Source organism: Pan paniscus, chromosome 1 (assembly GCF_029289425.2).
Source record: "Pan paniscus chromosome 1, NHGRI_mPanPan1-v2.0_pri, whole genome shotgun sequence".
Taxonomy (NCBI): domain Eukaryota; kingdom Metazoa; phylum Chordata; class Mammalia; order Primates; family Hominidae; genus Pan; species Pan paniscus.
In genome coordinates, this window is record NC_073249.2 from 149,088,935 (window position 1) to 149,116,842 (window position 27,908).

The following is a 27,908-nucleotide window of genomic DNA, read 5'->3' on the forward strand; positions in this document are numbered from 1 at the left end:
GGTGTGCCCTCAATCCAATGAGAGTATCTTTGTAAGCCATAAATACACAAAGGGGAAGGCCATGTAAAGAGACTGAAGCTATGCTGTGATATGGTTTGGCTATATCCCCACCCAAATCTCGTCTTGAATTGTAGCGCCCATAATTCCCACGTGTTGTGAGTTGGCCCCCGTGGGAGATAATTGAATCATAGGGGCAGTTTCCTACTGTCCTCGTGGTAGAGAATATGTCTCACAAGAGCTGATGCTTTTATAAGGGGAAACTCCTTTCGCTTGGCTCTCACTTCTCTCTTGTCTGCCGCCATGGAAGACGCGCCTTTTGCCTTCTACCATAATTGTGAGGCCTCACCAGCCATGTGGAACTGTGAGTCCATTAAACCTCTTTTTCTTTATAAATTATCCAGTCTCAGGTATGTCTTTATCAGCAGAGTGAGAACTGACTAATCCATGCTGCTACAGCCAAGAATGTCTGGAGTCACCAGAAGCTGGAAAAGGCAAGGAAGGATTCTCCCCTAGAACCTTCAGAGGAAGTGTGGCTCTGCTACACTGTGATTTCAGCCTCCATAATTAAAAAATTAAATTTCTATTGTTTTAAGTCACCAAGTTTGTAGTAATTTGTTATGGTAACTCTGGGGAACTAACACAAAAGGGAAATTCCTCCATCTGATAAAGGGTATTTATTTTAAAAACCTGTAGCTAAGATCATGCTTAATGGTGAAAAACTAAATGCTTTCCCCATAAGATCATGAACAAGGCAAGGATGTCATTTCACCAATGTCGTATTAGAAGTACTAGCCAGTACAAAAAATTAAGAAACAGGAATAAAAGAAATACATATTAGAAAGGAAGAAGTAAAACTATTCACATATGATACAGCTGTCTATAAAGTTACAAAGAATCTACAAAAAAGCTCCTATAACTAGTAGGTAAGTTTCACAAGATAACAGAATACAAAGTCAATATACAATATCAACTGTATTTCTGTATAAAAGCAATAAGCAACCGGAATTTGAATTTCAAAAAGTAATACTATTTATAATAGCACCAAGAAAAAGAAAAGGAAAATACTAGAGCTAAATCTAATAAAATCTGTGCTAGGTAACAATGAAACACAAAAGATATCAAAGAAAATAAAAGGAGAGAGACATCATATTCATGGATTATAGAAATTTTTCTCTCCAATTTGATCTACATAAACAACATAATCCAAATAAAAAACCCAGAAAAATTTTTGTAGTTACTGATAAGCTTATTTTTAAAAAATTAAGAAAAGGCAAAAGAACTAGAGGAACCAAAACAATTTTAAAAAGAACAAAGTTGCAGAACTCAAAATAGCTGAATTCAAGACTTAACTGTAAAGCAACAGGCAATACAGTGTGGACGTATAGATCAATACAGTAGAATAGACAGCCTGCAAGAAACACACACAAACATATAGTCAATCTATTTTTGTCAAAGGTAGAAAGAAAATCCAAAGAAGAAATTTCTAGAAGAAAACACAGGAGAAAATATGTATGACCTCATAATCACCTAAAATCAGAAACAACCTGGATGCCCTTCAACAGGTGAACAGATAAACTGTAGTACATTCATACAATGGAACGTTACTCATCAACAAAAAAGGACAAACTATTCAGACAAACAACAATGTGGATGAATTTCAAATGCATTATGGTAAAAGGAAGAAGCCAATTTTAAAAGATTATACGTTGTTTAATTCCATTTATGTGACATTTGTGGGTAAAGATAAAACTACAGGGACAGAAAACATCAATGGCAGCTAGCGGTCAGAGGTGACCACAAAGGGGCAGCACACAGGAACTCTGGGGATGAAGAACTGTTCTGTTTGGTGCTGTGGTGATGGACACATGATTGCATAGCTGTAAAAACACACAGAACTGGGCACAACAAAGAACAAATTGTGCTCCATGTCAATTGAAAAAAAATCAACCAGGATATGGGATCACAGATGGATCCAAAGATAAATCGCAGGCTGTGAAAAGTAAATCAAACTTTGTTCCAAATGAAGCACACTGAAGGGTGTGAGGAAGAAAGGCGCTGACCTAAGTGACAGTGTTTTGCCTGGATATTGTAAGACTACAGACAAAAAGCGTTAGACATAAATACTGTAACCTGTTGGTAAATTTGTTTCTCAAAGTAGTACTGGGGCCAACTGCAGTGTTACCTGCCTGTAGTCTCAGCTATTTGGAAAACTGAGGCAGGAGAATAACTTGAGCCCAGGGGTTCGAGGTTGCAGTGAACTACTATTGCACCACTGCACTCCAGCCTGGGTGACAAAGTGAGACTCCATCTCTTAAAAAAAAAAAAAAAATTAAGACCAGGCACGGTGGCTCATGCCTGTAATCCCAGTACTTTGGGAGGCCAAGGCGGGTGGATCACGAGGTCAGGAGATCGAGACCATCCTGGCTAATATGGTGAAACCCCGTCTCTACTAAAAATATAAAAAAATTAGCCGGCATGGTGGCGGGTGCCTGTAGTCCCAGCTACTTGGGAGGCTGAGGCAGGAGAATGGCGTGAACCCAGGAGGCAGAGCTTGCAGTGAGCCGAGATCATGCCACTGTGCTCCAACCTGGGCGACAGAGAGAGACTCCATCTCAAAAAAAAAAAAAAATTAAGTTGAATTTTAAAAAGAGGAGTATTGGGGTGCAAATTCTGAAATTTCTTTATGTGTACACTAGATATTATAATAAGTAAATATATTATGAGTAATACACTATAGTTAATGAGAGCCAGGTGTCTCACTGCTGAATAAACACGTCACAAATGATCCAACTAGGAATGCTAAAATGAAATATCTGTTGTTGGATTGAAGTCAGAAGTATCAATATGACCAGCACTTTGGGAGGCTGAGGCGGGTGGATAGCTTGAGGTCAGGAGTTCCAGACTAGCCTGGCCAACATGGTGAAACCCCGTCTCTACTAAAAATACAAAAAAAAAAATTAGCCAGGCATGGTGGCGCACACCTGTAATCCCAGCTACTCAGGAGGCTGAGGCAGGAGAATCGCTTGAACCCAGGAGGCAGAGGTTGCAGTGAGCCGAGATCGTGCCACTACACTCCAGCCTGAACGACAGAGTGAGACTCTCTCCAAAAAAAAAAAAAAAGAAAGTAATATACCAGGCCCGGCATGGTGGCTCACACCTCTGGGAGGACAAGGTGGAGAGATCACTTGAGCCGGAGTTTGAGACCAGCCTGGGCAACATGGTGAAGCTCCATCTCTAACAAAAATCCAAAAATTGGCAGGGTATGGCAGTGGGCACCCATAGTCCCAGCTACTTGGAGGCTGAGGTAGGGGGATCGCTTGAGCCGAGGGGTTTGAGACTGCAGTAAGCCATGATTGTGCCACTGCACTCCTGCCTGGGCAACAGAGCAAGAAACTATCTCAAAAAAAAAAAAAGAAAAAGAAAAAAAAAGAAAAATATTCCAAATAATAAATGTAGAAGTAATGAAGGAAATAGAAAATCACCAATAAACACTTCAGTAAGAACTGCTGGCTGGGTGCAGTGGCTCACACCTGTAAATCCCAGCACTTTGGGAGGCCGAGGCAGGTGGATCATCTGAGGTCAGCCGTTTAAGACCAGCCTGACCAATATGGTGAAACCCCATCTTTACTAAAAATACAAAAATTAGCTGGGCATGGTGGCATGCGCCTGTAGTCCCAGCTACTCGGGTGGCTGAGACAGCAGAATTGCTTGAACCCGGGAGGTGGAGATTGCAGTGAGCCGAGATCACGCCACTGCACTCCAGCCTGGGCAACAGAGCAAGAGTGCATCTTAAAAAAAAAAAAAAAAAAAAAAAAAACTCCTGAAGGCAGCATCAAGAAATAAGTACTAAAGTAAGATATCTTACAGTGTCAAAGTCTCTACCTCCAAACTTCTTATTTACAAAGGAGAAAAAGTGGAAAAGTGTGGCAGACACATCCTTAACTAAATGATCAAGGGGTGTGTGTGTGTGCCTTTTTTCAAAAGACAGGGTCTCGCTCTGTTGCCCAGGCTAGCGTGCAGTGTGCAATCACAGCTCACCAGAGCCTTAAAACTCCAGGGCTCAAGCGATCCTCCCACTTTAGCCTCCAGAGTAGCTGGGACTACAGACATGCATCACTGTGTTCAAGTAATCCTCCCACCTTGTCATGCCAAAGTGCTGGGATTATAGGAATGAGACACCATGCCTGACCAGTGATCAAAGCTACTATCACCAGTAACAAGGCACACAGACATCATCATGTATCCCCTGATATTGTGACATCTTGCCAAAAATGCATAACTTGAATCCAACCCTGAGAAAACATAAGACACACTCAACTGAGGGACATTCTGCAAAATACCTATCCTATATATTTCAAAAGCAGCAGGTCATATAAACCAAGGAAAACTGAAAGAACTGTCACAGATTGGAGAAGACTAAGGAAACCTGACAACTAAATGCAATGTGGGAACCTAGATAAGATCCTGAAGGATATAAGGTGGAAAAAAGTAATAAAACCTAAATAAAGTCTATAGTGTAGTTAAGAATATTACTTACAAAATTAAGATTACAATGTTAATCTTAGTTTTGATAGTTGTATTAGAGTTATAACAGACATTAATATTAAGATGTTAATACAAAGCATACACGAGAATTCTATGTACAATCTTTGCAACTCTTTGGTAAATAAAATTCTTTCAAAATAAAAGTTTAAGGCCAGGCGCGGTGGCTCATGGCTGTAATCCCAACACTTTGGGAGGCTGAGGCGGGCAGATCACTTGAGGTCAGGAGTTCGAGACCAGCCTGGCCAACATGGCGAAACCCCATCTCTACAAAAAATAATAAAAAATTAGCCAGGTGTGGTGGCGCTCACCTGTAATACCAACCACTTGGGAGGCTGAAGCACGAGAATTGCTTGAACCCAGGAGGTAGAGGTTGCAGTGAGCTGAGATCGCGCCACTGCACTCCAGCCTGGGCGACAGAGTGAGACCCTGTCTCAAAAAAAAAAAAAAAAAAAAAAAAAAGATAAAATTTTAGTAAAGCAGCCAGGCACAGTGGTTCACGCCTGTAATCCCAGCACTTTGGGAGGCTGAGGTGGGCAGATCACTTGAAGTCAGGTAGACCAGCCTGGGCAATGTGGTGAAACCCCATCTCTATTAAAAATACAAAAAAAAAAAAAAAATTAGCTGGGCATGGTGGCGCATGCCTGTAGTCCCAGCTACTCAGGAGGCTGAGGCATGAGAATCACTTGAGCCTGGGAGGCAGAGGTTGCAGCGAGCCAAGATTGTGCCACTGCATTCCAGTCTGGATGATAGAGGGAATCCTTTCTCAAAACAGAACAAAACAAACAAGCAAACAAACAAACAAAAAAACCTCTCAGGATTCAACAGTAAAAAAAGCAAATAGGCTAGGCACCATGGCTCATGCCTATAATCCCAGCACTTTGTGAGGCCAAAGCGGACAGATTGCTTGAGCTCAGGAGTTCCAGACCAGCCTGGGCAACATGGTGAGACCCCGTCTCTACAAAAAATACAAAAATTAGCCAGGCATGGTGGTGCATGCCTGCGTCACAGCTAATGAGGAGACTAAAGTGAGAGAATTGCTTGAGCCCAGAAGATTGAGGCTACAATGAGCCGATATCACACCACTGCACTCCAGCCTGGGCAACAGAGAGACCCTCTCTTTAAAAAACAAAAAACATACAAACAAAAAAAACAGGCCGGGTGCTGTGGCTCATGCCTGTAATCCCAGTACTTTGGGAGGCTGAGGCGGGCAGATCACCTAAGGTCAGGAGTTCAAGACCAGGCTGGCCAACGTGGTAAAACCCCGTCTCTACTAAAAATACAAAAAAATTAGCCGGGCATAGTGCTGCATGCCTGTAATCTCAGCTATTCAGGAGGCTGAGACAGGAGAATCACTTGAACCCGGGAGGCAGAGGTTGCAGTCAGCTGAGATCGCGCCACTGCACTCCAGCCTGGGCTACAAGGGTGAGACTCCGTCTCAAAAAAAAAAAAAAAAAAAAAGCAAACAATCCAATTTAGAAAATGGGCAAAGGACATGAAGAGACATTTCATTTCATTGAAGATGATATACAGATGGCAAACACACACAAACCCAAGAAGATGTTCAACATCATTAGCCAATTGGGAAATGCAAATTAAGACCACAGTGAGATACCAGTACAAAACTATTAGTGTAACTGAGTATTTCAGCTTTGAAATGCATTTTAAAACTTTTTTTCTCCTTTTTCTCTAGCTTAAGATGTAACTTTGAAACAAACTGTAGAAACTTTGTGTCCTAAGTCTTAAAATATGGCCTTGAAATCTTCTTTGAACTCTGCTCCCCTCTCTTTCCCACCAGACACTCCCTTGCACCATGCACACTTACCTAACTGCATGCTTGTTAAGAAATTCCAGGGGCTACAACAACCCAGGCAAAAAGACCCAGCTGTGGAATGAATTCTCCTCTACAGGGAGATTACCTCAAAACTGATCATCTGTAACTCAGCAGCAAATAAAATGGCACCAGCCTGTACTCCAGGCAGACAATAATTCGAGATAGTCCTTGGAACAACACATAGGAACCTGCATCCTGTGTTACTCTTATGTTTCCCATACCAAGTCTCCTCTTTTTAAACCCCTTCCCTCAGCCTAACACTTGAAATGGTCTTTTGGAGACATAAGCCTAGCCTATCCCAACTGCTAGCATTTCAATAAAGTTGCTTTCCTTTCACCACTCTTTCTTTCTCATGTTTTGGTCCTCAAGCAGTGAGCAGCCAGACTTTTGTTCAGTTATATTAGAACATCTAAAATAATTATTTTGAAGTGACAATACCAAATGCTGGTGAGAATATGGGAAAACTAGACTTCTCATACTTTGATGGTAGTAATGTAAAATGATACAGCCAATAATTAATTTTGTAATTTCTTTAAAAACTAAGTATTGGGCCAGGCGCAGTGGCTCATGCCTGTAATCCCACCACTTTGGGAGGCTGAGGCAGGTAGATCACTTGAGGTCAGGAGTTCAAGACCAGCCTGGCCAAGATGGTGAAACCCTGTCTCTACTAAAAATACAAAAATTAGCCAGGCGTGGTGGTGTGCGCCTGTAATCCCACCAAATCAGGAGGCTGAGGCACAAGAACCACTTGAACCCAGGAGACTGAGGTTGCAATGAGCCAAGATCACACCACTGCACTCCAGTCTGGGTGACAGAGCAACACTCTGTTTTAAAAAAAAAAAAAAAAAAAAAAACTTAAATATATACTTCTGAGCATTTACCCCAGAAAAATAAAAACATGTCCACACAAACACCTACAAGCAAATGTTTAAAGCAGGTTTATTTTGTAATATTAAATGACCCTCAGTAAATGAATGGTTAACAAATTGTGGTACATCCATACATACCATGGAGTACAAAATAAAAAGGAACAAACTGGTAATACATTCAACAGCTTTGCTGGATCTCAAGGGCATTATGCTGAGTGAAAAAAGGCCAATTTCAAAAGGTAACAGCCTGTGTGACTCCATTTATATAGCAGTTTTTTGGTTTTTTTTGTTTTTTTTTTAAGAGACAGGGTCTTGCTCTGTTGCCCAGGCTGGAGTGCAATAATGCAATCAGAGCTTAATACATCCTTGAAATTCTGGGCTCAAGTGATCCTCTCTTCTCAGCCTCCTCAGCTAGAACTATAGGCACCTACCACCACGCCCAGCTTATATTTATTTTTATTTTTGTAGTGACAAGGTCTCACTATATTGCCTAGGCTGGTCTCAAACTCCTGGTCTCAAGCAATCCTCCTGCCAGCCAAAGTGCTGGGATTACAGGAATAAACCACTGTTCTCAGCCTTATATAGCAGTCTTGAAATGACAAAACTATAGATGGAAAACAGATTAGGGTTCACCAGGGATTAGGAATGGTTCGAGGGGCCAGGCACAGTGGCTCACACCTGTAATCCCAGCACTTTGGGAGGCTGAGGCGGGTGGATAACTTGAGGTCAGGAGTTTGGGACGAACCTGGCCAACATGGTGAAACCCCATCTCTACTAAAAATACAAAAGATTAGCCGGGCATGATGGTGGGCACCTGTAATCTCAGCTACTCAGGGGGCTGAGGCAGGAGAATCGCTTGAACCTGGGAGGTGGAGGTTGCAAGTGAGCCAAGATCGCACCACTGCACTCCTGCCTGGGCAACAGGAGCAAAACTCTGTCTCAAAAAAAAAAAAAAAGGAATGGTGCAAAGAAAGGTGGGGGCCGGGCGGCCGGGCGCAGTGGTTCATGCCTATAATCCCAGCACTTAGGGAGGCCGAGGCGGGCAGATCACGAGGTGAGGAGATCAAGACCATCCTGGCTAACATGGTGAAACCCCGTCTCTACTAAAAACACAAAAAATTAGCCGGGTGTGGTGGTGGGAGCCTGTAGTCCCAGCTACTCAGGAGACTGAGGCAGGAGAATCACTTGAACCCGGGAGGCGGAGCTTGCAGTGAGCCGAGACTGCGTCACTGCGCTCCAGGCTGGAGGACAGAGTGAGACAAAAAAAGAAAGGTGTGAGTGTGATTATAAAGAGGATGCAAGAGGTAAATCTTTAAGGTGATAGAAGAGTTCTGGATCTTGATAGAGGCTGTGGTTACATAAATCTATGCATATGATAAAATGGCTTGGCATAGAATTATATACATACATTGTCACTGTCAATTTCTTGATTGTGATATTGTACTATAGTCATATAAAATGTAACCATTGGGGGAAATGGGATAAAAGGTACACTGGGCCTTGCTGTATAATTTTTGCAACTTCCTATGAATCTATAATTATTTCAAAATAAAGTTTTTAAAAATAAGCTGTACCAACCTAGTTTCTAATCCAGAATAATTCAAACCAAAGAACTTTTGGGAGAGTTTTATAATTGGATTGTTTTCCTTCTCACAACTATTCACTGTAATCTGAATTGACTCATGGTACCTAGTTTGTTGTCTTTATCATTTTACACTAAAGGGGTCCTTGAAGAAGTGGTTGATTCTAGGTATGGAGCAGGAAAATTACAAGATGAGCCTGTGCCATTTTATACTAGATAGCAAGGATTATGAGGGTTTTATCAAGAGCACTCAGGAACCAACCTGAATAGACTCTCACTGGCCAAATACGAGATCATTTGAGCATAAATAAGAATAAATAAATGCAATGGTTTAAAACATCAAATACAATTAAATCCATAAGATCAAAACGATTTTTAAAAAACTTTCATTGATTGGCTGTGAAGGATACTACAGAACCATCTTGTTATTTTAAAATCTGGTTAAAAAAAGAGAGAGAGAGAGAAAGCCAAACACGTTGGCTCACACCCGTTATCCTAGCACTTTGGGAGGCCAATACGGGAGGATTGCTTGAATCCAGGAGTTTGAGACCAGCCTGGGCAAGATGGTAAAACCCTGTCTCTACAAAAAATAAAAAAAATTAGCTGGGTGTGTTGGTACACTCCTGTAGTACAAGCTACTTGGGAGGCTAAGGTGCAAGGATCACCTGAGCCTGGGACGTTTCAGCTGCAGTGAGCCATGACTCACTGCCGGGATTTGCAGCCCGGGCAACAAAGCAAGACCTCGTCTCAAAGAAAAAAAAAAAAAAAAAAAAAGCAACCGCCCCCCACAATTCCATTTAGATTATTATCAAAAAGAATACAATACTTAGGAATTAACCAAAGATGTGAAAGACTTCTACAATTTAAAAATATATATATATACACGTTGCTGAAAGAAATTAAAGAAAACATGAATAAACAGAAACACATCCCATGTTCATAGATTAGAAGACTTAACATTGTTAAGATGTCAATACTACCCAAAGCAATCTACAGATTCAATGCAGTCTCTATCAAAATCCCAATGATTTTTTGGCGGAAATAGAAAAACCCATCCTAAATGTCATACGGAATCTCAAGGGACTTAGAATAGCCAAAATAAACTTGAAAAAGAAGAACAAAGCTGGAGGACTCACACTTCCTAATTTCAAAACTCACTATAAAGCGACAGTAATCAAAACAGTATGGTACTGGCATCAAGGGCACAGAAATAAAACCTCACATATATCGTCAAATGATTTTCCACAGGGGTGCAAGACCATTCAGTAGGAAATGGACAGTTTTTTCAACAAATGGTATAGGGAAAACTGGACCCTTACCTAATAATACACACAAAAATTAACTCAAAATGGATCAAAGACCTAAATATAAGTCCTAAAACCCTAAGAAGCTTCACAACATCGGATTTGGCAATGACTTCTTAAATATGACAATGAAGACACAGGCAACAAAAAAAAGATACAAACAAGACTTGATGAAAATTTTAAAATTTTGTGCATCAAAAGACACCATCAACAGAATAAAAAAGTAATTCACAGGGTCGGGCACGGTGGTTCATGCCTGTAATCCCAGCACTTTGCAGGCCAAGGCGGGTGGATCGCTTAAGGTCAGGAGTTCGAGACCAGCCTAGCCAACATAGTGAAACCCCGTCTCTACTAAAAATACAAAAATTAGGCCAGGTACACTGGCTCATGCCTATAATCCCAGCACTTTGGGAGGCCAAGGCAGGCGGATCACTTGACGTCAGGAGTTCAAGACCAGCCTGGCCAACATGGTGAAACCCCATCTCTATTAAAAATACAAAAATTAGCCAGGCATGCTGGCACATGCCTATAATCCCAGCTACTTGGGAAGCTGAGGCAGAAGAATTGCTTGAACCCAGGAGGCGGAGGTTGCAGTGAGCCGAGATTGTGCCATTGCACTCTAACCTGGGTGAAGAAGCGAGACTCTAAAAAAAAAAAAAAGAAAAAATATAAAAATTAGCCAGGCGTGGTGGCAGGCAGCTGTAATACCAGCTACTCGGGAGGCTGAGGCAGGAGAACTGCTTGAACCCAGGAGGCAGAGGTTGCAGTGAGCCAAGACTGCACCACTACACTCCAGCTTGGGTGACAGAGTGAGACTCCATCTCAAAAAAAAAAAAAAAAGAAAAGAAAAGTAATTCACAGAATTGGAGAAATATATGGAAATCATATAACTAACAAGGAATTAATACCCAGACTATACAGAGAACGAAAACTCCACAAGACAAAACAATTTCAAAAATGGGCAAAGGGGCCAGGCACAAGTGGCTCACACCTGTAATCCCAACACTTTGGGAGGCGGAGGCGGGCAGATCACCTGAGGTCAGGAGTTCCAGACGAGCCTGGCCAGCATGGCAAAACCCTGACTCTATTAAAAATACAAAAATTAGCCAGGCATGGTGGCAGGCACCTGTAATCTCAGCTACTCAGGAGGCTAAGGCAGGGAGAATTGCTTGAACCCAGGAGGCCGAGGCTGCAGTGAGCAGTGAGATTGCACCACTGCATTCCAGCCCATGCAACAGAGTGAGATTCTGTCTTACAAAAAAAAAAAAAGGGCAAAGGACTAAAATATACATTTCTTCAAAGGATACATACAAATGGTCAATAAGCACATGAGAAGATGCTCAACATCATCAGGGAAATACAAATCAAAACAAGAAGGATATACTACCTTTGATATGGTTTGGCTGTGTCCCCACCCAAATCTCATCTTGAATTCCCATGTGTTGTGAGAGGGACCCGGTGGCAGGTAATTGAATCATGGGGACAAGTCCTTCCCTTGCTGTTCTCATGACAGCGCATAAGTCTCACGAGATCTGATGGTTTGATAAGGGGAAACCCATTTCATTTGGCTCTCACTCTCTCTTGCGGCTGCCATGTGAGACGTGCCTTTCACCTTCTGCCATGATTGTGAGGCCTCCCCAGCCACATGGAACTGTAAGTCCAATAAAGCTTTCTTTTGTAAATTGCCCAGTCTCAGGTATGTCTTTATCAGCAGCATGAAAATGGACTAATACAGTAAATTGGTACCAGTAGAGTGGGGTGCTGCTGAAAAGATACCCAAAAATGTGGATGTGACTTTGGAATGGGATAACAGGCAGAGGTTCAAACAGTTTGGAGGGCTCAGAAGAAGAGAGGAAAATGTGGGAAAGTTTGGAACTTCCTAGAGTCTTGTTGAATGGCTTTGCCCAAAATGCTGATAGTGATATGAATAATAAAGTGAGGCTGAGGTGGTCTCAGATGAAGATGAGGAACTCATTGGGAACTGGCACAAAGGTGACTCTTACTATATTTTAGCAAAGAGACTGGTGGCATTTTGCCCCTGACCTAGAAATTTGTGAAACATTGAACTTGAGAGAGATGATTTAGGGTATCTAGCAGAAGAAATCTCTAAGCAGCAAAGCATTTAAGAGGTGACTTGGGTGCTGTTAAAGGCATTCAGTTTTATAAGGGATGCAGAGCACAAAAGTTTGGAAAATTTGCAACCTGACAATGCCATAGAAAAGAAAATTCCATTTTCTGAGAAGTTCAAGCAGGCTGCAGAAATTTGCATAAGTAAAGAGAAGCCAAATGTTAATCCCCAAGATAATGGGGAAAATGTCTCCAGGGCATGTCAGAGGTCTTCACGGCAGCCCCTCCCATCACCAGCCAGGAGGCCTAGGAGGAAAAAGTGGTTTCAGGGGCCAGGCCCAGTGTCCCCGTGCTGTGTGCAGCCTAGGGACTTGGTGCCCTGCATCCCAGCCACTCTAGCCATGGTTGAAAGGGGCCACCATAGAGCTTGGGCTGTGGCTTCAGAGGGTGCAAGCCACAAGCCTTAGCAACTTCCACATGGTGTTGAGGCTGCCAGTGCACAGAAATCAAGAATTGGAGTTTGGGAACCTCCACCTAGATTTCAGAAGATGTATGGAAATGCCTGGATGCCCAGGCAGAAGTTTGCTGCAGGGGTGGGCCCTCATGGAGAACCTCTGCTAGGGCAGTACAGAAGGGAAACATGGGGTCAGAGGCCCCACACAGAGTCCCTACTGGGGCACCGCCTAGTGCAGCTGTGAGAAGAGGGCCACCGTCCTACAGACCCCAGAATGATAGATCCACCAACAGCTTGCACCGTACACCTGGGAAAGCCACAGACATTCAACGCCAGCCCATAAAAGCAGCCGGGAGGGAGGCTGTACCCTGCAAAGCCACAAGGGCAGAGCTACCTACGACCATGGGAACCCACCTCTTGCATCAGCATGACCTGGATGTGAGACATGGAGTCAAAAGAGATCATTTTGGAACTTTAATATTTGACTGCCCTGGCCAGGCGCAGTGGCTCACACCTGTAATCCCAGTACTTTGGGAGGCCGAGGCAGGCAGATCACCTGATGTCAGGAGTTCAAGACCAGCCTGACCAACATGAAGAAACCCCATCTCTACTAAAAATACAAAACTAGCCAGGCGTGGTGGCACATGTCTGTAATCCCAGCTACTCAGGAGGCTGAGGCAGGAGAATCGCTTGAACTCAGGAGGCGGAGGTTGCAGTGAGCCAAGATTGTACCATTGCACTTCAGCCTGGGCAACAAGAGCCAAACTCCATCTCAAAAAAAAAAAAATTTTTGACTGCCCTGCTGGATTTCAAACTTGCATGGGGCCTGTAGCTCCTTTGTTTTGGCCAATTTTTCCCATTCGGAATAGCCATATTTACCCAATGCCCACACCCCCATTCTATCTAGGAAGTAACTAATTTGCTTTTGATTTTACAGGCTTATAGGTGGAAGGGACTTGCCTGGTCTCAGATGAGACTTTGGACTGTGGACTTTTGAGTTAATGCTGAAATGAGTCAAGACTTTGAGGGACTGTTGGGAAGGCATGATTGCTTCTGAAATGTGAGGACATGAGATTTGGGAGGGGCCAGGAGCAGAATGATATGGTTTGGCTGTGTCCCCACCCAAATCTCATCTTGAATTCCCACATGTTGTGGGAGGGACCCAGTGGTAGGTAACTGAATCATGGGGACAAGTCCTTCCCTTGCTGTTCTCATGATAATGAGTAAGTGTCACAATATCTGACAGTTTCAAAAATGGGAGTTTTTTTGCACAAGCTCTTGTCTGCCGCCATATGAGATGTGATTTTCACCTTCCACCATGATTGTGAGACCTCCCCAGCCATGTGGAACTGTGAGTCCAATAAACGTCTTTCTTTTGTAAATTGCCCAGTCTTGGGTATATCTTTATCAGCAGCATGAAAACGGACTAATATAACCTCATACCTATTAGGATGGCTACTATCAATGAAATAGAAAATAACAAGCATTGATGAGGATGTGGAAAAACTGTGCACTATGTGGAAAAACTGTGCACTATTGGTAGAAACGTAAAGTGGTATAGCTACTGTGAAAAACAGTATGGCAGTTCCTCAAAAAATTAAAAATAGGGCTGGGTGAACCAGCTGACACCTATAATCCCAGTACTTTAGGAGGTCAAAGTGAGAGGATGATTTGAGGCCAGGAGTTCAAGACCAGCCTGGTCAACATGCTGAGACTCTGTCTCTTCAAAAAATTTAAAAACTGGTGGAGAGATGGTGGCACATGCCTGTAGTCCCAGCTACTTGAGAGGCTGAGGTGGGAGGATTGCTTGACCCCAGGAGTTTGAGGCTGCAGTGAGCTATGATCTTACCACTGTACTCCAAAGCAAGACCCTGCCTCTAAAAAAATAATAATAAATAAATACATACATAAATAAATAAATTTAATTAAAAGTAGAATTACTGTATGATCCAGCAATTTCACTTGACACAAAATAATTAAAAGCAGGTTCTCAAAGAGATATTTGTATATCCATGTTTATAGCAGCATTATTCACAATAGCAAAAACATGGACGCAATCCAATGTCCATCAACAAACACACACATAAGCAAAATGTAGTATATCCACACAACAAAATATTATTCTACCTTAAAAAGAAAGGAAATGCTGACATATGCTACAACATGGATGAACCCTGAGGACATTATGCTAAGTAAAGGGAGCTAGTCACAAAAAAATTCTGTAGGGTTCTACTTGTGAGGTACCTGGTCGAATTCATACAGACAGAAAACAGAATGGTGGTGGGGAATGATGGGAAGGAGGTACAGTAAGATGTTGATAAACAGTTGTAGAGTTTGAGTTTTGCAAGATGAAAAAAATTCTGGATATTGTTTGTACAACAATGTGAATGTACTTAAGGCTAATGAACTATACACTTAAAAATGATCAAAATGGTCAATTTTATGTTATTTGTACCTTACCACAATAAAACTTAAAGGATTGTTAATAGTGAGAACAGGCCTACTGGAATAACATAATTCACTGAAAGTAATAATAATGGACTATGTAAGTTTGCTTAAGACAGAAAAAAATTTTTAAGTAACATAACCTTTTTTTAAGAGTTACAATAACCAAAACCAAAAACAAAAACCCGTGAAATAACCAAGTAGGTTTTTTAACTACTGCAATAAATATTTTGACTGTACTATACAGAAACCTCAAATAAAACTGAAATAATGTAAACAAAATATGCTCTGAGCAATAAGCTTAATATTCAACTTCCTGTTTGCTTCTTTTATTTACCTGGGAGAGAGAATAGTACCAAGTCAGAGGAAGATCAAACACTCTTAGCGCGGCTGTCTTCAAGGAAAACTGTGATTCACTTACTGTTTCTTCTGACATGGCTCCTCTTCTAATCTTCATTAAATGAAACATAAAAAAAATTAGCCACAAAGATTTCTGGTTACTTTACCAATGAAAGGTACAAACTGAAAATTTAATTCTATCAGCTTATTTTTGCAGTCAATTATTGATGACATTACACTTGAGCTAAAATTATATTTATTAATCACCAAACGCGTAAAAGAAACAATAAGCTATCCTTCCTGTAGGAGACAGCATAAAAAATAAGAAGTTAAAAAAAAAAAAAAAGCTAGATTTAAACTTTGAGTCCGGGTAGCAAATTTTCCTTAGGAAATTGCGAGTTCTAGATTCTCTCTTTTCTGGTTACATAAAAATTTAACACTTTTTAGAGAGTAATTTAAAATTTACTTCTCATTCATTTGGTTTCCTTCATATAACTGCGGGGGGGTGAGAGTAGGTGGCAGGCAGGTTGCTGAATGGAATCTGGAACAGACTCTTGGGGCTAGAACCTCAGAGTTCACTGACTGAACTCCAGAACTCACGCATTTATTCTCCTATTGTCTCATTTTAAAGATCTTCAAAGAAATGCCACATATATGCTATATGATTTTGGTATAGTTTTAATGCGTATTATTTCTCTTAAACAAAAAAAGAAAAGTCAGATGAGTACGGAGAAGCAGTTGACACACAAAGAGAGGTCATTAAGGCAGTGGTTCAGGGTCTGGGTCTCTGCTTTATAGAGCCAGAAACGTAATTTTACCACTGTACCCAGTTGAACACATGTTAAACAAATTTACATGGTATTGATGCATAAATCAGTTTACAAGTTTATCTATTTATAATAAAGAAATAAACGATCTAGTGTACATATTCTATCAAAACATACCATCCCTGAAATAAAAGACCATAGGAAGCTGAACTAAGAAGTCAAAAATGTTGCCTGATGAGTGCAAAAATCAAGAGTCCTGAGGAATATTTCATTCAGGCCAAGAAAACGCCTAAGCACTATCTCTAATGCACAAGAGAATGGGCTTCTCTAATAACCACAATGTTTATGTCTACCAAATTTATTATTTCTTTTATTTGGGTAGTGCTGTATATTACATAACAGAATATAAAAATTACCAGCAATCCCTCTATAAAAGTTTATTTGCGGCTGGGCACAGTGAGTGGCTCATGCCTGAGCACTTTGGGAGTGACTTTGGGAGGCCGAGATGGGTGGATTGCTTGAGTCCATGAGCCCAGGAGTTCGAGACCAGCCTGGGAAACATGGTGAAACCCTGCCTACACCAAAAAAAAAAAAAAAATTATTTGCTACACTTTTTTAGGCCCTTCATTTCTGCATACATCTCTATGTTCTCTTTTTCTATACTCCAATAGACTATCCCCTTCTGTTAATACCCACCTCTTTTCAGACAAGTGTCAAAACCACTGATTAAGTAGTGGTTTCCTTTAAAATCAAACACAGCGATACCTCTTAGGGTGGGTTACTACTATTGATGCTTCCCTTAATCCTTACTAGGGATACAGCAGTATAAACTTAATCCCCCCTACCAGTGTTCTAAGTACAACTTTTAGACTCAGTATAGTTAGTTCTAATTGACATACATTTATTTCAGTCAACAACCTGTGATAGAGACATATGATTAAAAAGTACAGAGGAAACCATGAACAGTTAAGAAAGTGAAAAATGGTCCTCTGGAGAATAAGACAAGGGATATAGAGAAGCTGGGCAAAGAATGACTGCTTTTCCTTATAAGTCTGTTTGTAATACTTGATTTTTAAAAACGTGCCTACATGTATTACTTTTTTAATATTACTACAGTAAAAAGGAAGTGGGGGGAAGCTCATTTATTCTTCTCCCTCCCTAAATATTAACACATTTTATTTTGAGAAACATTTTTACTAATTAGATTCTGGATCATTAAGCAATCTATGCTACTGCATTTAGAAAACGTATTGAGTAATTCACCCAAAGTAATTTTCCCTATAATGGAGCATTCCAAATTTTTAAGCAGAATAGAAAGAAAATAAAGCAAACACTTTAATTGGCTGCAGAGATATTCTTAAAAGATTATGACAAACCTCGGCCGGGCGTGGTGGCTCACGCCTGTAATCCCAGCATTTTGGGAGGCCGAGGTGGGTGGATCAGTTGAGGTCAAGAGTTCGAGACCAGCCTGGCCAATATAGCGAAACCCCATCTCTACTACAAATACAAAAAAATTAGCCAGGCGTGATGTCGGGCGCCTGTAACCCCAGCTACTCGGAAGGCTGAGGTAGGAGAACTTCTAGAACCCTAGGGGCGGAGGTTGCAGTGAGCAGAGATCGCGCCATTGCACTCCAGCCTGGGCGACAGAGCCAGACTCCGCCTCAAAAAAAAAAAAAAAAAGAAAAAAGATTATGACAAACCTCTGTTTTTGCATTCTAACTACCTCATTCTTTTTCATTTAATATTACTGATTAAGTTGATTCCAAACCTAATCATTATTCATTGAAAAACTAAAGAAAAAAAACCCAAAAAACTAGTCATTTCAGTTGCTTTCAGAAGTATAATAAAAATAAACATGAAGGGGGTTTCATGATTATTCAAATTTATAGACGGAATCTATAAAACATAACCAAAAATATTGTCCTGTGTGATATTACTTGCTCCTCTACATTCCAACTACTGGGGAATTAAAAATAAGTGTCATAAACAGTTTGTTTCTTACACTTCTTAAAATTCTATCCTGCAACTTTGACTTTATAATCCAACAGGAAGGAAAGTCTGAAATATCAAAAAGAAAATTGACGTGAAGCACAAATCTATATAACCTAACTGAGAAGACACTTTCAACAGAGCAAACATGTTTAGCTGCAATAACAACAACAATAAAACAACAATAATAAAGGTTTCAAAGTCCTGTGCAAAAACAAGCTGAGTCTTCCCTCTGGAAAACAGATAATTTAGCAACTTTACAGAAGGACCTGACACCACAATACTCCCGTGCTAAATTATTCTCTGAAAGCACCTGCAAAGCAGAGTAATCTTTCACATCCAAAAGCCACTCCCTGCTCAAAACCACCCGGATCCAAGCCGAACCTGAGACCTCACCAGCTGCCCTACCTCCAGCGCGCTCTCCCCCGACCCCACAGCAGCCCCTCGCGGAGCTCTCCTCTGCTGTCTTCCTTTTTCTTTGCCAAGAACACCAGAAAAGGGGGTCCCTCCAGCTCGGCCGTCCAGACCCTTCCTCTGGCTCAGAGCAGTGGCGAGCCCATCCCAATTCCGCGCTTCCTTTGCAGGCCTCCCTCTGGCGTGGGGACCCTCCTGCTTTCCTATGCAAGTACTAACCAGGCCCGACCCTGCTTAGCTTCTGAGATGAGACGAGGTCGGGGGTGTTCAGGGTGGCACGGCCGTAGACCCTCTGGCTTTCCGCCGCTCCACCTGGCACTCCGAGAGCTAACGCCAGCGATGGAGTCCTTGCCACCCCTGCCCCGAGGCCACTGCCCCAACTGCGTGGCCGCTCAACTCTCCGCTTCCTCCCGCCCGCCTCTCCACCCCACCCCGCCCCTGGCCCTGTACCTGGAGCTCCAGGCCAGGTACAGCCGGCCTGCCCACGCCAGCTTCCCAGCTGATGCCTGGCGCTGAGCAGCAGTCTGACAGGGAGAAGGCGGAGTCCTTCCGGGGTCAGGAGTGCGAAGGTGGAGAGAAAGTGGAGGGGGCCTTCCAGGCTTTCTGCGTGAGGGGCTACGTGTGAAGCAGCTCCCGCCATTTTTGTTTAGGGTAGAGGGTCCTTCCTCGTCAGGTGGATGCAAAAACTATATTCGAAGAATTGCATCCTTTTACAAACCGGTAAAAAAAAAAAAAAAAAACTAGTATTGTAGTTCGTAACCTGTCGGGGGATCTAGAACGGTTGTCAATCTGGTAAAAATTATGGAGGCTTTCCCCTGGAAAAAAAAAATGTGTATACACATGCTCATTACATTAAAGAAAAAAAAGTTACGCAATTTCAAAACCCTGAAAACAAGATTAAGAACTTCTACCACAGGCCCTCAGCCCTCAGATGAATGAGTGTTAAGAGGCATTCTAATCCGGTATAGATGATGCATTTATTATTGATTTCATGTCCTCTTTACCTTTTTTTCTGTGTTTCCCCCTGAATTAGGCAACCGAAGAATATTGAATGTGGCAATTTATTGGCAGAGTAGTCACCGCTCTCCGGTTCTAATACATAGTAAACTAATAGGGGGCCGGGTTAGGAAAAAATAACAACAACAAAACCCAAGGTACTGTTTCTACGTTCAGTCTTCAGTCAAAACATTCCATCAGAACTGCAGATTTAGGCGGGGCACGGTGGCTGAAGCCTGTAATCCCAGCACTTTGGCGGGCCAAGGCGGGCAGATCACTTGAGGTCAGGAGTTCAAGACCAGCCTGGCCAACATGGCGAAACCCCATCTCTACTAAAAGCACAAAAATTAGCCAGGCACCTGCCTGTAATCCCAGCTACTCGGGAGGCTGAGGCAGGAAAATCGCTTGAACCCGGGAGGCGGAGGTTGTGTGAGCCCAGATAGTGCTACTGCACCCCAACCTGGGTGACTAGAGTGAGATTCTGTCTCAAAACAAAAAACAAAACAAAACAAACAAAAAAAAAAACTGCAGATTTAAGAATTCCAGTTGCTGAGCATATTTGTGGTGAAAAGCCAAAATAATTCTGTTTTCAAAATTCCCATTTAACCAAATGGAAAATAGAATAGTAGTACCAATTTATGATATTATTAGATTAATAATAACTAACGATTCACAGACTGGGTTTTATGTGAAAATATTTTGCACTTATAGGGTAAATGGAGCTCTTGAGACTTGAAGAACCTGAAATTTGTAAGGCTATTTTCATTTATTTTCCCAATTTCCTCCTCTTTCCCATTTCCCACAGCTTCCAAACATTCAGCATAATGAGAATAGCAGTAATGATGATGACTACCACTCAACACAACTTTCCTGAGACCATATTATCTCCTTAATTCCACGATAAACATTATGAGAAAAATAGTATACACGGTGGGTACAGAGTTTATTCTTTAGCATGAGAATAAGATATGTCACATTTAGGCCAAGTGAGGTGGCTCACATCTGTAATCCCAACACTTTGTGGGGCCGATGAGGGAGGATCCCTTGAGGTAAGAAGATCGAGATTAGCCTGGGCAATAGCAAGACCCTCATTTCTACAAAATAATAATAAAATAAAATATATAAAATAGAAATATCACATTTAATTTATGTTTATAAACCAAATGTAATTTGCTGTAAGCCTCCCTTCTTCTGGTTTGGCAGAGTACTGCACTCAATCTTAGCCATTATTGGATATATTAGTTAACATATTCGCTACAAGTAAAAGAAAACCAAACAAGTAGTGGTTTAAACCAGAAGGACAGGGGACTCAATGTCTTCTGATATCGGGGACAAGGAAAAAAAAATTGGAGCCTGGATTAATTCTGAAGGCCAGTACCTCCCCCAGATAACCAAGCCATCGTGTAATGCTCACTAAACCAGAGAATGGAGTTCATGGAGTACTACCAGTTGTTTCTTCTGTACAAGTACTGCAATACATGCTACAGCAACCATTAATGAATTTAGGGGATCCTATCTGCATAATATCAAAACAAAACTGTGAAGTCAGACTGCCTGGGTTTGAATCCTTTCTTGGCCGCTTACTAGATGCATTGTTAAAGGAAAAGAAACACAAAGCTATTTTTCTGTAGTTTCAACACTTCTGACTCCAAATGTGTGGAGGTTTTTCCCCACCAAACAAGTCTCCAATTATTTCTTATTATAAACTCCACTCTTTAATTTAGTGTCTACCAACTGGGTGTTGTACAGTTAAATTTAATTCAATACTATGCACCAAACCCTTAAGGGCTCAGTCCTACAAGACTGCCCCCACTTCAGATACCAATTGCAAATCCCAGGTTGTCACTTGTACTTCTGACCAACCAGCTATAAATCAGGAATTCCCACAATCTTCTCCTCCCATCCCAAACCAGTTTATTGATTTATAACAGAAGATATTACAAAGGATACAGATGAACAACCAGATGAAGAGGTACCTAAAACAAGATCTGGAAGGATCCTAAGCGTGGGAACTTCTGTCCCCATGGAATCAGGATGTACAACCTTTTTGGGATATGGATGTGTTCACCAACTCAGAAGCTCTTAGAACCCCGTACTTCAGGGATTTCTATGGAGGCTTCATAATGTTGTTACCAGAAAGGGGTCCCAATCCAGATCCCAAGAGAGGGTGCTTGGATTTCGCACAAGAAAGAATTCAGGGCAAGTCCACAGTCCAAAGCAAAAGCAAGTTTAAGACAGTGAAGTGGTGAATGTCCACTTACTCTATAGACAGAGTAGGGCGTTCCCAAAAGGAAGAAGAGGAACGCATCCACTCTAGGTACAATATTCATTTATAGAGGAGTTAAAAAAAAAGATCATGGGAAGATGTGCACTGCTACGAGGGTTTGTGGTAAAAGATTAATTTTCTTAATTACCATATTGCAAGAATTAATATTATTATCTTTAAAGCAAAATTAGGAATGCTTTTGCTCTCAAGGTATCAGGGACATCAGGACACTCCCAAGTCTGGGTCTGTTTAGTAAACATTATCAATCTGTTCCCTTAACTGTAAATGTTTAGAAGCTAGAAATGCCTAACTTTCTGGGAATGCAGCCCAGCAAGTCCCAGCCTCATTTTCCTAGCCCTCACTCAAAATGGAGTCGCTCTGGTTCGAACCCTCTGACAATGTAACCATAATTGATTATTAACTCAATCTTCAACTCCTCTCTCCTCCACAGAGGATAGGGTAGGTATGGGGCCAACATTTTTAAGCTTCTAATCATAGCTTGAATTTGCTGGTGACCAGCCCCTATCCTGAAGCTATCCAGGAGCCCAACAAGAATATTAGAAAAAAAGACACTCCTATCAACCAGGAAATTCCAAGAGATTTAGGAGCTCTGTGTCAGGACTGGGGACAGAGACCAAATATATATCTTTTCTTTCTTTGTTTCTTTTCCTTCTGTCTGTCTCGTTTGCCTGCCTGCCTGCCTGCCCACCCGCCTGCCTGCCTGCCTGCCTGCCTGCCTTCCTTCCTTCCTTCTTTCTTTCTCTCTTTCTCTCTTTCTTTCTTTCTTTGATACAGGATCTCACTTTATTGCCCAGGCTGCACTGAAGTAGTATGATCATAGCTCACTGCAGCCTAGAACTCCTGGGCTCAAGTGATCTTCCTGCTTCAGTCTTCTGAGTGGCCGGGACTACAGGCACTTGCCACCACGCCCAGTTAATTTTTAAAATTTTAGTAGAAACAATGTCTCCCTATGTTGCCAGGGCCTGGTCTCAAACTCCTGGGCTCAAGTGATCCTCCCACCTCAGCCTCCCAAAATCTTGGGATTATAGGTGTGAGACACTGTGCCTGGCCCAAATATGTATTTTTTATGTCACAGTGGTCTTCAGCAAGGTACTTACCCTTTTCATGTCTCAATTTCCTCCTGGCATGTTAGAAAGACAAATATAGGCCTGGCACTGTGGCTCACACCTGGAGGCCGAGGTGAGCAGATCATTTGAGGTTAGGAGCTCGAGACCAGTCTGGTCAACATGGTGAAACCCCATCTGTACTAAAAATACAAAATTAGCCAGATGTGGTGGTGCGTGCCTGTAATTCCAGCTACTCGGGAGGCTGAGGTAGGAGAATCATTTGAATCCAGGAGGCAGAGGTTGCAGTGAGCCAAGATCACGCCACTGCTCTCCAGCCTAGGCGACAGAGCAGGACTCTGTCTCAAAAAATAAAAAGAAAAAGAAAGACAAATATAGTAATGCTTAGAAAGAACTAAGAATCTTATGGAAATTTTTTTTTTTTTGGAGACGATGTCTCGCTCTGTTGCCCAGGGTGGAATGCAGTGGCACGATCTCGGCTCACTGCAACCTCCACCTCTCGGGTTCAAGCAATTCTCCTGCCTCAGCCTCCCAAGTAGCTGAGACTACAGGCGCATGCTGCCATGCCAAGGTAATTTTTTGTATTTTAATAGAGACAGGGTTTCACTGTGTTGCCTGAGCTGTTCTCAGACTGCTGAACTCAGGCAGTACGCCTGCCTTGGCCTCCCAAAGTGCTAGGATTACAGGTGTGAGCCAACGCACCCGGCTCTTATGGAAATTTTTAGCTTGAGTACTTGGACCTCCATAGGATCCAAGGAGGCAACGGTATTTCAATATAGTTGGTTTGCCTTGTAATCCCATGTATTTGTTTTATGCACATAGAAGCATTACTTTGAAAAGGGGGTCCCAGACTCTACCAGAAAGCCAAGAGGTCCATAAAAAAAAAAGGTTAAGAATGTAGAACAGACTGCTAAGACCGCGTCCACCCCGCGAGCACAGAGCTCCGCTGCCCTTCCACATCTGTGTGATGGTGGGCAGGGGTCAAAAGGACTCCTACGAGGGTGATGAGGCCCAGAGCAAGAGAGGTATCCTGACCCTGAAGTACCCCATAGAGCACAGCATCATCACCAACTGGGATGACATGGAGAAGATCTGGCACCACAACTTCTACAACGAGCCGCGTGTGGCTCCAAGGAGCACCCGTAGTGCTGACTGAGGCCCCCCTGAACTCCAAGGCCAATCACGAGAAGATGACCCAGATCATGTTTGAGACCTTCAACACCCCAGCCATGTACATGGCCATCCAGGCCATGCTGTCCCTGTACGCCTCTGGCCACATCGTGATGGACTCCAGCCACAGGGTCACCCACACTGTGTCCATCTACGAGGGGTAGGCCCTCCTCCAGGCCACCGTGTTTCTGGACCTGGCTGACCAGGACCTGACTGATTACCTCATGAAGATCCTCATGGAGCGCTGCTACAGCTTCACCACCACCGCCCAGTGGGAAATCGTGCATGGCATCAAGGAGAAGCTGTGCTACGTCACCCTGGACTTGGATCAGGAGATGGCCACGGCGGCCTCCAGCTCCCTCCCTGGAGAAGAGCTACTAGCTGCCCAACAGCCAGGTCATCACTATCGGCAAGGAGCGGTTCCACTGCCCCAAGGTGCTCTTCCAGTCTTCCTTCCTGGGCATGGAATCCTGTGGCATCCAAGAAACTATCTTCAACTCCATCATGAAGTGTGACGTGCACATCTGCAAAGACCTCTACGCCAACACAGTGCTGTTTGGCGGCACTACCATGTACCCTGGCATCACTGACAGGATGCAGAAGGCGATCACCACCCTGGTGCCCAGCATGATGGAGATCAAGATCATTACTCCTCCTGAGAGTAGATACTCCATGTGGATCAGTGGCTCCATCCTGGCCTCACTGTCCACCTTCCAGCAGATGTGGATCAGCAAGCAGGAATACGATTAGTCCAGCCCCTCCAGCCCCTCCATTGTCCACCGCAAATGCTTCTAGGCAGACTTTTACTTAGTTGCATTACACCCTTTCTTGACAAAAGCTAACTTGCATGGAAAACAAGATGAGATTGGCATGACTTTTTTTATTTTTATTTTTTTTTTGAGGGGGTGTCTTGACTCAGGATTTTAAAACTGGAACGGTGAAGGTGAGAGTAGTCAGTTGGAGTGAGCATCCCCCAAAGTTCTACAGTGTGGCCCAGGACTTTGATTGTACATTGTTCTTTTTTTTAATAGTCATTCCAAATATCGTGAGATGCATTGTTACAGGAAGTCCCTTGCCCTACTAAAAGTCACCCCACTTCTCTCTAAGGAGAACGGCCCAGTCCTCTCCTGAGTCCACACAGGGGAGGTGACAGCATTGCTATCATGTAAATTATGTAATGCAAATTTTTTTTTTGAAATGGAGTCTCGCTCTGTGGCCAATACTGGAGTGCAGTGGTGCAATCTCGGTGCACTGCAAGCTCTGTCTCTTGGGTTCACGCCCTTCTCCTGCCTCAGCCTCCCGAGTAGCTGGGACTACAGGCGCCTGCCACCACGCCCGGCTAATTTTTTGTATTTTTAGTAGAGACGGGGTTTCACTGTGTTAGCCAGGATGGTCTTGATCTCCTGACCTTGTGATCTGCCCACCTCAGCCTCCCAAAGTGCTGGGATTACAGGTGTGAGCCACCGTGCCCTGCCGCAAAATTTTTTTAATCTTTGCCTTAATACTTTTTTATTTTGTTTTATTTTCAATGATCAGCCTTTGTGGCCCCCTTTTGTGTCCCCCAACTTGAGATGTATGAAGGCTTTTGGTTTCCCTGGGAGTGAGTGGAGGCAGCCAGGGCTTACCTGTATACTGACTTGAGACCAGTTGAATAAAAGAGCACACCTTACAAAAAAAAAAAAAAGAACATAGAACAATCCTGGCACATATTTCTAAGATATATGGCATATTAAATGAGACCCTTCAGTGCGTCTTTTAACAGAGGCTCCAAAGCTGAGAAAAATAAATGTGAAGTACCCTGAGCATTCTAAAAGAGGATGCCAGACCATCTCCATAGGACATGCTGGAAGACTGTGAAGCCAGTTTAGCAATCCTCAGTTCTCACACACCTCCCAGGAATGATATGTCAGGATTGATGAAAGAAGATTGTAGAATAAACATGCCTGGAAGGGCCAGGCTTGGTGGCTCATGCCTGTAGTCCCAGCACTTTGGGAGGCTGAGGCAGGTGGATCACTTTGAGCCCAGGAGTTCAAGACCAGCTTGGGCAACATGATGAAAACCAGTCTCTGTAAAAATGCAAAAACTAGCTGGGTGTGGTTGGGCACACCTGTAGTGTCAGCTACTCGGGAGGTTGCGGTGGGAGGATGACATGGGAGGGTGATGGCATGAGCCCAGGAGATGGAGGTTGCAGTGATCCAAGATCGTGCTACTGTACTCCAGCCTGGGTGACAGAGCCAGACCCTGTCTCAAAAAAAAAAAAAAAAAAAAAAAAAAGCCTAGGAGACAGTTTTCTGGAGTGCTGTGCATTTTTGTTCCCCTTCCCCAGGAGTGGGAAGAAGAGAGTGCTTATCCCACACTATCTCCACCTCAAGCCAAGTAAAGGAACTTTAAGAAATTCAGACAGGTTGACTCTGTGCCCTGGAATTTATGTTACCTGGAAAAGTCTAAAAGCAATAGGCTATCTAGAGAAGCCTTTGATGGCAGAACAGAGAGAGAGAGGCCTACAACAGAAGGGGCCTGTACTTGCAACTTTGCAAGAAAAATTTTCCTGTGGACCATGTGACTGTCACAGAATGTAGCCAGGCTTGAATTACATTAGAAGGTTGTATCTTCAAACCAGGTTTAAATTGACCATCTAAATGTTCAGCCACAGGTTTTTTTTGTCCAGGATTGGGAAATGAAACAGTAAGAGGTCCCTAGCAAAGGAGACAGTCATTGAGGAACATACAAAAGGGACAAGAAAAGAGCCAGCATTTAGGAGTGAGCCACATGCAGAAGGTACCAAAGTCAGACTTGTTTTTATTTATTTATTTAGATAGAATCTCGCTCGCTCTGTCACCCAGGCTGGAGTGCAGTGGCACAATCTTGGCTCACTGTAACCTCCACCCCCTGGGTTTGAGTGATTCTCCTTCCTCAGCCTCCCAAGTAGCTGGGACTACAGGCTCATGCCACCACATCCAGCTAATTTTTCTTTCTTTCTTTTTCTTTTTTTTGAGACGGAGTCTCTCTCTGTCGCCCAGGCTGGAGTGCAGTGGCGTGGTCTCGGCTCACTGCAAGCTCCTCCTCCCGGGTTCAGGCCATTCTCCTGCCTCAGCCTCCCGAGTAGCTGGGACTACAGGCGTCCGCCACCATGCCCAGCTAATTTTTTGTATTTTTAGTAGAGACGGGGTTTCACCATGTTAGCCAGGATGGTCTTGATCTCCTGATCTCGTGATCTGCCCCCCCTTGGCCTCCCAAAGTGCTGGGATTACAGGCATGAGCCACCGCATCTGGCCCTAATTTTTGTATTTTTAGTAGAGATGGGTTTCACTATGTTGGCCAGGCTGATCTCAAACTCCTGACCTCAAGTGATCTGCCCACCTCGGCCTCCCAAAGTGCTGGGATTACAGTCGTGAGCCACCATGCCCAGCACCAAAGTCAGATTTAATTGCACTCGTTGGGTATATCTGATATTTTATTTAGAATAGTTAGGGTCGGCCGGGCGCGGTGGTTCACACCTGTAATCCCAGCACTTTGGGAGGCCGAGGACGGGCGGATCACGAGGTCAGGAGAGCCAGACCATCCTGGCTAACACCGTGAAACCCCGTCTCTACTAAAAATACAAAAAATTAGTCAGGCGTGTTGACGGGCGCCTGTAGTCCCAGCTACTCGGGAGGCTGAGGCAGGAGAATGGCGTGAACCCGGGTCGCGGGGCTTGCAGTGAGCTGAGATCGCGCCACTGCATTCCAGCCTGGGCAACAGAGCGAGACTCCGTCTCGAAAAAAAAAACAAACTAAGAATAGTTA

At 43.1% G+C, this 27,908-nt stretch overlaps 1 protein-coding gene and 1 pseudogene across 8 annotated transcripts in view; one reads left to right on the forward strand and one right to left on the reverse strand.

Annotated features, from left to right (window-relative positions):
- Positions 1–20,418, reverse strand: part of MIGA1 (mitoguardin 1) — a 96,627-nt gene extending 76,209 nt beyond the window's left edge. The window contains exons 1-2 of one of the 8 annotated variants that reach the window (XM_055117098.2): positions 19,057–20,418; positions 15,435–15,543 (exon numbers count right to left, since the gene is read on the reverse strand). In XM_055117098.2, the coding sequence (XP_054973073.2) occupies positions 15,435–15,533 (99 nt within the window). In that variant the 5' untranslated portion in view covers positions 15,534–15,543; positions 19,057–20,418. Of the gene's footprint in view, positions 1–15,434; positions 15,549–18,600; positions 19,037–19,056 lie in introns of those variants that run through there. The other 7 variants (XM_008959923.4, XM_008959925.4, XM_008959922.4 and 4 more) reach the window with 7 other exon arrangements.
- Positions 20,419–23,798: 3,380 nt separating this feature from the next.
- LOC100980909 (actin, cytoplasmic 2-like) lies at positions 23,799–26,655 on the forward strand (annotated as a pseudogene).
- Positions 26,656–27,908: the final 1,253 nt, after the last annotated feature.